This window comes from Onychostoma macrolepis, chromosome 11 (assembly GCF_012432095.1).
Source record: "Onychostoma macrolepis isolate SWU-2019 chromosome 11, ASM1243209v1, whole genome shotgun sequence".
NCBI lineage: Eukaryota > Metazoa > Chordata > Actinopteri > Cypriniformes > Cyprinidae > Onychostoma > Onychostoma macrolepis.
The window spans coordinates 291,945-302,779 of NC_081165.1; the positions used below are offsets into that span (position 1 = coordinate 291,945).

The 10,835-nt window shown below is 34.0% G+C and overlaps 2 protein-coding genes across 2 annotated transcripts; one reads left to right on the top strand and one right to left on the bottom strand.

The window, feature by feature from the left end:
* Positions 1-734: 734 nt before the first annotated feature.
* her2 (hairy-related 2) lies at positions 735-1,801 on the bottom strand. Its single transcript, XM_058791667.1, has 2 exons — positions 1,577-1,801; positions 735-1,475 (listed from the first exon to the last, which is right to left on the bottom strand). The coding sequence occupies exons 1-2, from the start codon at positions 1,625-1,627 to the stop codon at positions 1,074-1,076; spliced, it is 453 nt and encodes a 150-aa protein (XP_058647650.1). The 5' UTR covers positions 1,628-1,801; the 3' UTR covers positions 735-1,073.
* Positions 1,496-9,337, top strand: her15.1 (hairy and enhancer of split-related 15, tandem duplicate 1). Its single transcript, XM_058791666.1, has 3 exons — positions 1,496-1,564; positions 8,085-8,560; positions 8,667-9,337. The coding sequence occupies exons 2-3, from the start codon at positions 8,504-8,506 to the stop codon at positions 9,069-9,071; spliced, it is 462 nt and encodes a 153-aa protein (XP_058647649.1). The 5' UTR covers positions 1,496-1,564; positions 8,085-8,503; the 3' UTR covers positions 9,072-9,337.
* Positions 9,338-10,835: the final 1,498 nt, after the last annotated feature.

Consider the following 10,835-nt stretch of genomic DNA (forward strand, 5'->3'; position numbering starts at 1 on the left):
AATAAATTCAAGAGGACTATGTGAGGGCCTGAGAACCCATCCTCTGTCCTCTCTCATGCAGCCAGTTCCTCTTTCTTTATAGGGTCTGTCCTCAATCATGAGAAAACCCAAGTGTGAATAATTATGTTGCAGTAGACAAAGAAGCATGCTGTTTCCGGAATCTGAAAAATGCAGGATTCCATAGTATGGAAATCAATTTGCATTGGAATGTTTTATTACTGAAATGTTTTTTTTGTTTTTTTATGTATGCAAATTATATCCTTATTATATATTAATTTAGCAGCTCAAGACTCCAACTTTCAATTGTCAGAAACCTATTCAGGACGTTAATTAAATTAAAGTAGTGCCATATATTATAGCTATTAGTATGGGTGTTAGAAGGTGCATGTAAAACCAGCAAACTATTAAATTTGGCGCATTTAATATTAATAGCAACTAATATTTTATGTATGGTTAATATTTATATTGATTCCCATATTAAATAGCTGGTTAAAAACAGTCAAGTTAACATCTAAAAATAAAATAAAAGGTAATAAATCATAAACAGAAACATGTATTTTTAATAATTGAAGATTTTCTATCCAGTTTTTTTTTTTTTTTAAATAACCATGAAAGGAAACGTGCAATTTCAATTAATTAATAGGGTGTTCTAGATTACATATCTGGTTAAAAATATTTAGTATCCAAGTTATGACCTTAAAAATAAATAAATAAACCATGAACAGAAATGTGTAACTTTAGTTTATTTTTATCCTGAACTCAACATGAGACACATTTACACACTTCCATCAATATGACAGATTTAACACCTCTAAAGGTTACGAATCTCATTTAAAAGATTATTTTCAACAGAAACAGAATGAGGTGACACAGTACTCATTTTTACAATATGTAAGTGAAGTTCATCTCCACACAGGTGAAGTAATGCGAGCTCTCAGACTCGGGCATAGGGTAGACTGGTACATTCTCTGCGGCATGACAGCTGCTGTCTACATCAACATTTTATAAAAATGATGTTTTACTTGGAGAAAACAGTCCGTTCTCTGCGAGTCTTCATAAGGATGCTATGAAGATCACCAGGGTCTCCAAAGCGCCTGTTCTCTGGTGCTTTTTGACGCGACCTTACAGCTGTCTTGCGCGCTCACTTTGGCTCGCTGGGTTCCGTCAAAGTGTCCCATTAAAACTGGCTTGGTGATCTGTTGCTGGTTGTGAAACGACAGGAATCGCGCCGTCTCCTCTATACACTTGGAGAAACCGTCGGCGTAGCTCTGCGCATGCGCATCCGCGCTCGGAGACGACGCCCGCGGGCACGTGTTGTTCTTCAGGTAAATGACAGCCGTTTCCAAGACGTCAGCCTTCTCTAGTTTAGAGCAGGGCTGGCTGGCTTTTATCTCGGCTTTCAGAAGAACTTTTAGCTGTTCGATGCATCTGTTAATACGATCTCTGCGCATCTTCTCCACCACTGGTTTCCTCATCTGGAAAAGTTAAAGGTTTGGTTAGAGAGCGGATCGTAAGTAAACACTCGAGTGGAAATGGAAAGGAACGGAAAGGGGGTCTTAAATAGGTGAATACTTACTTTAGTTTTATCCTTTCCAGCCAGAGTGAGTTTGCAAACAGTAGGCGCCATTCTTACTGCAGTGTGTGTGCTGTCACTTGATCGTGTGTGTTTCTTCTCCTAAAGTGGCCCTTTATATGCGCCCTGATCTTGCGCGTCTTCTGTTTCCCACACTTTTGAGCCAATCAGAATGCGGCTGACGGGTCAATAGGGAAAGTTTAAATTAGCCTGATCCTCCTTTTCTGGGAAACAATAGAGGTGCGCGCTCAAACAGCTGGAGCGTGTGTGTATGTGCGCGCATGCACGCTGTAAAAGGGAAGCGTGAAATCGCGGGAGTGCACGAGCCTTTGACAGCGTGCGTGGCTGTTCCGGCGGGAAAGTAGAGGATCAATCAAGTGAATGGAGATTATGAGAACTTTCAAACGCTTCCCGCTCAAAATCTCTTTCATAAGAGATTCTGAACAATTATTTGAAAGGCTTACAATGACTAGATGTTTAGCCCTTAATTAACACACATAGTGTGTGTGTGTGTGTGCGCGCGTGTGTAGTGTATATATATATATATATATATATATATACACACACACACACATATATAATATGTGTGTGTGTGTGTGTGCATTTTAATATTTGATCTGGTGTCCACTGGTATTGTTGATGAATTTACTAATATTATTGGTTTATTAGATAAGATACTAAGTACAAGTACAAAACATAAATATGTAGTCAGTACCTATTTATTTGTGTGGTTTTAAAATTATTTTTATAATTATTTAACTTTAAATAATTCATATATATATATATATATATATATATATATATACATATAATATTCAAATATTGTTATTTTACGTATCTTAAGTATATGAATGTTTGATATACATATTTACCATATGCTTTCTATATAGCCTACATATTTTAAGCTTTGTATATTTTGACTTTATTTGTTAAAACGTCAGTTTACATATAAGTATATTAAAGCAGCTGTTGTGTATATATATATAGAGAGAGAGAGATGGGGGCTGTACATATATTATTTTCCACATTTCTATTCAATTTCTAACTGTTTTACTGGTTAACAATGACCAAAACGTCAGCTGCTTTTTTTTTAGCTTGTTTCATGCTGTATTGTCAATTTACATATTTTTGTTAAAAGGATATGCATATTTATATTATTTATTTATATTGTGTATTCATTTGTTCTGTACTCACCTTATATTTAAACTCAAGAAGTATTTTAGGACAGTTAAGTGTGGCCCTTTAGGATTAATTATTCTGTTAATCATTCCTCAATATACCCCGGGGGACTGGTTGCCTCATTGAGAGCCCATTACTAATGCGCTGGGGAGTGCGGCACACTTCTATTGGGCCCCATTGAAGAGCTGCTGTGGGAAAGTTGGGACAACACGGGCTCCAGGATTAGACTTTGAAGAGCTCAAAGACGCAGCTGGCTCCTGTGCGCGGGAAAGTGTGGTCAGTAAAGCCCAGCGCTGACAGGCGTTTTGTCGAGCTTTTCACATGCGAGGTTCATGCTCAGTTCACTTGGCTCACTTATGCAGTTGTAAATTGCTTCGGGTTACTATAATGTTATTTTAAAGCAATTAGCGGCCATGCAGTCTGTTGATGTATGTTTTACACTGATTTAAATATCCATTAAAATAACAATATTGCAAAATACTAACTTAAGTTGGTTTTCTGCACACTTAAAAATGTGCAGTGATGGCATAAAAAATAAAGGTTCTTTATAAGATAAAGGCTCTTTGTATTGATGGTTCCATGAAGAAATCTTTCCATTCCACAAAAGGTTCTTTGTAGCGAAAAGGTTCTTTAGATAATTAAAATGTTCTTCTCTCCAAGAAAATAGTGGTTCTTTTAAGAAATGTTGACTGAAAGGTTCTTTGGGGAACAAAATCTGGTTCTTCTATGGCATCATGACTCTTTCCCAACATTGACAGAATTTTCCGGCTTTCCATGTTTTTAGTGTTATACGGTAGGAGGCGCTAATACACATCTTCTGAAAGAGTACTGAATCCCTGGATCCAAAAACTCCAAAGAAGAAGCAGAAACAACGATTGCATATGTAAGCAGATGCATATGTGTAAGAATGCGATCATCAAACATTCAATAGGATATAAATCAAAACACATACAACAACCATATTCATACATATTCTGGGACCATGAAAGTTTTGTGATAATTATCAAAAATGGTGGCAAAAAACAATGGTGGGAAAATAGTTAAGACTGTAAAAGGACTTTTGGTTCTCCAAAGAACCATTCATGGAAAGCTCTTAAAAATATATATATATATTTTTTTTTTTTTACTTTGTGTGAAGTACATTTTAAAAATCTAAAGAACCCTTTTTCTACTATAAAGAACCTAAAATGGAACTCTTAAAAATAAAGGTTTTGCAGTAATGCCGTGGAAGAATTTTCGATTCCCCAAAGAACAATTTAGTGAACAATTCTTAGCGGAAAGAACATTTTAATAATCTAAAGAACCCTTTTTCACTATAAAGAACCTTTCGTCCAATGGAAAGGTTATATAGATGTTAAAGTTTCTTTTTGGAAACATCAATGCCAATAAAGAACCTTTATTTTTTAAGAGTGTGAGAAATGCAAAATATTATTCTTCATTTCAGCGACTAATCTATGAACAAGCGCATCTCTTGTTTTCTGTGTCTATGAGGAGGTGCTTTGGTTTAGTTAACCCCAAATTCCATTCCCACACCAATTCCCATCTCCCGCCAAAACTGACTGGTAAAGCCACAATACATTCCATCCTGCTCCGCAAAAGGGTCTTTGAATGTGGGCGCCCCCTTGTCCAACACTTTTCTCATTCTCTCACACACACACGCACACACACACACACACGTACACACACACACACACAGAGGGAAGCAGATGCTCAGCGCTGTGTGCCCAGTGTGAAGTGTCCGTCTCTTCATAAAAATGGGGAGCTGGGAAGCCCCTGACCTCTGCTCGCCGGAGAGGAATTTGGGTCTTGATGTGAGAGAAGCTCAATGACATTCCAGCATCACATGCTCTGGCATTCACAGCACAGGCGCATGAAAAGAGGCAGTTAGAGCGCGAAACTGTGACATTGTCCAATACCTTCTGCCCCATTGAAACCCCTTAAGTCTTGCCAGAGTGTTTATGGTCATTAAAACAAAAAAAAGAGGGAAAAACAAGAAAGCAGCCCTTTTGCAGGAAAACAATTGTTGAATTGTGGTCTCATCTTTGGAACAGCAACACGCAGTTCAAATTATTAATTAATTATTAACAAATTTATAATTTGAACAGTTTTGAATTATTTAAAATTGTAATACACACATTTAAATATATATATATATATATATATATATATATATATATATATATATATTCAAAATATTTATTAAAAATGTTGAATTTATTAGAAGCAATTAAAACATATATTAAAATAATTAACTTGAACAGTTTTTAATACATGAAAATATCAATATTTATTGCCAATTTAAAAATGTTTAGTATATTAAAAACTATTACAAACATTAAATTGTATTAAACAATTAATTTAAACATTTAAACTATTGTTTGAATAGTTATTAAAAATGTTAAATTTATTACTTCAACTTCAAATGTAAAAATCATGTATATTAAAAAATAGTTAGAACGGTTAAAACGATATATGTATATTTTGAATAAAATGAACTATTTTAATGAATAAAAAATCATAAATAAAATATTTAATATTGTTTAAATATTTTGTAAAATATATGTATTAAAACTAATTAATTTGAACAGTTTTATATTCAATAAACAAAAAATATTATTTTATATTAACCATTTATTAAAAACTCATTAAAAGAAATTATTAATTTTATATATATATATATATATATATATATATACAATTTGAACTGTAGATAGACAGACAGATAGACAGACAGACAGACAGATGTTTGCATGTGTATATATAATATATCGTGGCATGCAGAAACGTGTTTTGCACACATGCCTCATGTTTGTTTGTGTTGGTGGGATTGTGTGCAGATCAATCTCTCCTCAGGATTGAAAGCGTACCTGCGGCTTTGAGGTGTGTGTACGAGAGGGAAGCTTTGTGTGCACAAGCAGAGGACCAGATGGTCTATTGAGAGTGGGAATAATGAGGCACGCTAGATCAGCGGCAGCAGGGTGGGGCAGCTCTCAATGGGCCGAAGTGTGGGAAGCAGACACAGACCAGAGCTCTCACACATTCCTCAGTGGAGCGACCTGCAGCTGGACGCACTGCCACAACACCACACACAGAGAGAAAGAGAGAGAGAGAGTGCCTTTATTCCTCCGAACGATGAGAAGCTCTATGGTGGAATGCAGCCTAGTCATTAAACTATCAGTGTCATCTGTCAGAATGAGTCACTGTTTGGAAACAGGAGTCTTAAAGAAGGACGAAAGAAACTGAAGAAAATAGAGCAGGTTTCCCTCCAAAAAACATCTGGCATTGGGTGGCCATTGTTGATGATCTGAGTACAGAGAAAATATTTTTGTATCGGTTTTTTAGAAGCAGTGCGTAATATGTGAAATAACATGAAGTTAAAAATAAAGTTAAATTCAAGCATAACATTAATTAAAATATGCAATAATTCAGCAGTACCTGTGGTATGTGATTTATTTTAGCATTATTTATCAATGTAGAACAATCATTTTAGGGTTTTTTTTTACATTTAATTTAATTGTAATTTTTATTCTATTTTATCAATGTAATTTAATTAATTTACTTATATTATAGTAACCATCTTCCAAAAGCAAGCATTTTATTTTGTCATAATTGTAATCAATTTTATGATTGTATTTAATAATTTATAATTAATATAATAATTTTAATAATTTATATATTTTTTTAACAGTAATTGTTATGAAAATGTGTCCATTTCTGTTATGTATTTTTTAAATAGATTTATTTTATTTATATATATTTTAAATATATTTCCTACAATCATTTTCCAGAAGACAGGGATTGTAACATTTTATTTGATTTCACAATTGTATTAAATTTTAGAATTGTATTTTATTCATTTTATAATAATAATTAATTATTATTATTATTATTAAAATGTGTCATTTATGTTATTAATTTTTATGTATGTATTTATATATATTTTTTATATTACTTGCAATCATTTTCCAAAAAGCAAAGATTTTTACATTTTATTTAATTTCAAACATTTTATTGAATTGTATTATTTTATTTTATTTATTTTATTGAATTGTATTGTTATTATTGTATTTTATTTAAAACTCGCATAGTAAGGCACAAATGATTCTGATTTGAAGATATATATATATATATATAAGATATATATATATATAAAAGAGTTTTGTCAATGTCAGGGTTGTGCCTCTGCAGCAGATGTTGCAGCACATGCTTGTGCGCTGATGGAGACGTGTGCGGGGGGGCAGAGTAGATTTGAGGCAGAGGAGCAGGTGATGTGAGCGAGCGGTGAGAACACACACGCGTCTGATCTGAACAGCAGGTTCAAAGGCTGTTTGTGGAGGGACAGAGGAGGGGCTCGATCTATTGACTCAAGAACGTGTGAGCAGGATCCAGCCTGGGTTTCCCACACTATCTGTCCATTTATTACCCAAAACTCTCTCAGGGCGGGAGGGGGCCCCAGTACAATAGAAGTGTGCCATCCTTGAGGGCATGGGATAATTGTGCTTAATTGACATTCACAGTGAATGCATTCCGGTCAGAGTGTGCGAAGACTGAAGAAACACTTTTAAAATTTAGTTAGAGCCATCACAAATAATATGGGAAATATCGCATTTATATATATATATATATATATATATATATTAATGTACTCATTTTAATTATTTATATTTATTACATTTAAATTATTATTTTTATAAATGTTTAATGTATACAATCCTGAGCATATGTAATGTGCATATATGTATATATTATTAAAATACAACTAAATGTTATTTTCAGGTTCTACACTGAAAAAAATGCAGGATTTACTAAACATAAATAAATAAATACATTTAAAAAAAAACATAAATAATTGCAAAGAAACCTTAAGTAACACAATGGATTAAATATCAAATGAAGTACAAGAACTAAAATAAAATTTTCTTGTAAAACATCCCCCAATAATCTTTGTTTTATTTACAACTTTAATGTTTTTAAGGATAAAAAATACTTTTTCTTCCAGCCAGCTGTTGTACAGGATCTCCTATGAAGATTTGTCATTTGTATTGTATTTTGTATTGTATTATATCTACTATTTATTTTACTTTACAATAATTATAAATAGAGCTATTATAAATTTTACAGTTTTTAAAAATACAAAAAAATTATTTTTGTATTTTAAATTTTTTTTACATTTATTATAAAATTATATGCATATGTGCATAATATTAAAATACAATTAAATATGTTATCCTTGTATATATATATATATATATATATATATATATTTGCTAATTTTACTATTGCATCTAATTTACCCATTAGCATTTCTGCAAAAAATATTTTTTTCTTCCAGCCAGCAATTGTACAGGATCTGTGTATCTGCCTGATAAGGTGTGCAACGTCTTATCTATATATCCTTTACATCCCTTGGGAAATGATCATATGTCCACAGTCTCCATCTGCAGAAGCCTTATCAGCGAGTGCTGATGTTCCCAGGTAATAAAAGTACCGCAACCTGCCTGTGTTACGTTGGGTGTGTGGAAGACCATTCCCTCCGTGGGAGCCCTGAGGCCAGTTAACCATGAAATAATTGATGCCTCTTCTATTGTGGAGGACGCCTCACCCACTGGCCTCTGAGTGTGGGAAAGCTAATCCTGACTGGGACTCATGGCTTTGTAATGCTAATGAGCTCCTATAAATAGAGGAGCGCGACCCTCATTCCCAACACAACTGACTCGCTCTCCTCAGAGAAACTTCTCTCCATCTGAACGAATGGCTCCAACCTACATGACTGACTACTCTAAACTTTCCAACAAGGAAAAGCATAAAGTAAGTATTTTTGACACTTGAAATCCAATTGTTTCTAAACATCTCTCTTCTGTTCTGCTATGAATTTTGAAGCAAACATCTAACCGAATGTCTCCTTCCTCAACAGTTGAGAAAACCAGTGGTGGAAAAGATGCGCAGAGATCGCATCAACAACTGCATCGAGCAGCTCAAATCCATGCTGGAGAAGGAATTCCACCAGCAGGATCCAAACACCAAGCTGGAGAAAGCCGACATCCTGGAGATGACGGTGGTTTTTCTGAAACAGCAGCTGCAGCCCAAGACCTCGGCTCCACAGAAAGCCCACTTTGACGGCTATTCTCAGTGTTGGAGGGAGACCATGAGCTTCTTATCTGGAAACACGAAGGTGGACGCTGTACGTCAGCATCTGAACCGCTGCCAAGAAACCCAGAGATCATCTAAAGACCTCACACACGTGTCTCCAGCTTCCCATCAGGCCACCAAGTTGAAGCAGGAACCATGTGCTCACAGACCTCTCTGGAGACCCTGGTAGACGATGAAAGACTTTCATTCCCTAAAAAAAAAACTAGATGGTGGTTTTACCATCTCTTATGTTGTAGGAGATACACATTTCCATTTCTATATTCATTTCAGCTGCTTCATATTGAAGTTTCAGTTGTTTTATTCTTGATAAGATTTGTAAGACATTTGCCTTGTGTTTGTCTAGAGGCTTTTTCCCCAATTCTAATGTTGTTTGGCTTGCAAACAGTGATATTGCTCAGAATCTGAGCTCTTTGTAAGGTCCTGATGGACGTTCATTTGATACAGCCTTTTGTAAAGGCTAAAGAAAAAACAATATTTGTTCTTATGATGGCATTCTGGTGTGCTGAAACATTATGGACACAGTGTGTCTGTCATTGCATTTAATAAAAGCAATTAATTATTAAAAAATCATTTGAAATCATTCTTTCATTGATGTATACTGTATATATTGTACTTAATAAATAGCAATGGAGTCACCACATAAACACTGACTGAACGCTAAAAACATAGCATACAGTTCTGTTCATTACAAAGCAAATGGTTGGAATGTAAATATTTGGATGCGTTAGATTTTTTTATTTAGGGTATAGTTGCACACAGCTGAATAAATTATGCACATAATCGAGCTTACATAATGATGAATAGTTAGTATCACTCATATGTTCAGGTAAGTTTGCAAATTCCTGAACATGTTTTAGTGACGTTTAAAATATTTAATATGCAAATCATTGCATATCATTGGTTATTATTAAAAAAAAGTTGTTACTTGAAATAAATATTAACTAAGATTATAAAAATGTTTTTGAAATGTAATTTTAGCTAGTTTCCAAAGCAACATTGACATGAACTTGATGTACTAAAAAAACTAAACCTAAAACTAAAATATAATTAATAAAAACAATATAGACATAAAAAATTAAAACAACAAAAACACAAAATCAATGTAACTAAAATCAAAATGCAAAATGCAAAAATAATAATTATTTTAATTATATAATTCAAAATACTAAGCATCTCAATGATAATAAAATAAAAAATTGAAAATAACGCTACTCTGAGTTATTCTGAGTTTAACTTTAACTTAGATTAAATATTAAATGACTGTTCAGTTTCATGTCGAAAGTCTAATTTGGTAACAGTTTTTGGAGTTGCTGACCTCCAAACTTAGGAGCACAATTTATTTTAAGTTTTAAGTATTTAAAGTGTTTTCAGTTTAAAAGAGTAAAACTTTTATTTATGCAAGAATGCTGCATTTTTATTCAACATATTGTTTTAGATTACAATATAACATTTCTGTTACATTATAATATAGAAAGACATGAATCAACATAGATAACATTTTTGTGTAACTTAAAAAAAAAAAAAAAAACTAGGGTTAGCCCAAAAGGTTTTTTTTTTTTTTCTGCTAACACTATTGAATCACTCGTAATGAAACGTAATGCTAGAGTTGAGACTGATGACACACAAGCACATTCCATTTACAATGCTTTGTCTGCATGGGTCTGAAGCGTCTGATGCTTTCCCACACTCACGGGCCAATCACAGTGCTGTCTGTAACACTTGATAACATCAGCAGCTTGGACCTGGAAAGGACAAGAGGAGGAGGAGGAGGAGGAGGAGGAGGACGAGGGGGATCCTGAAAGGGGATCTAACAGCCACTTGTGTCTATACATGGATGTGTGTGTGTTCACTAGAGGTGTGCCGTCTCCACTGCCTCACACCCAAAGGCTTCCCACTCCTGTAAATACAGCAGAGGCACATGGCCATCCTGACG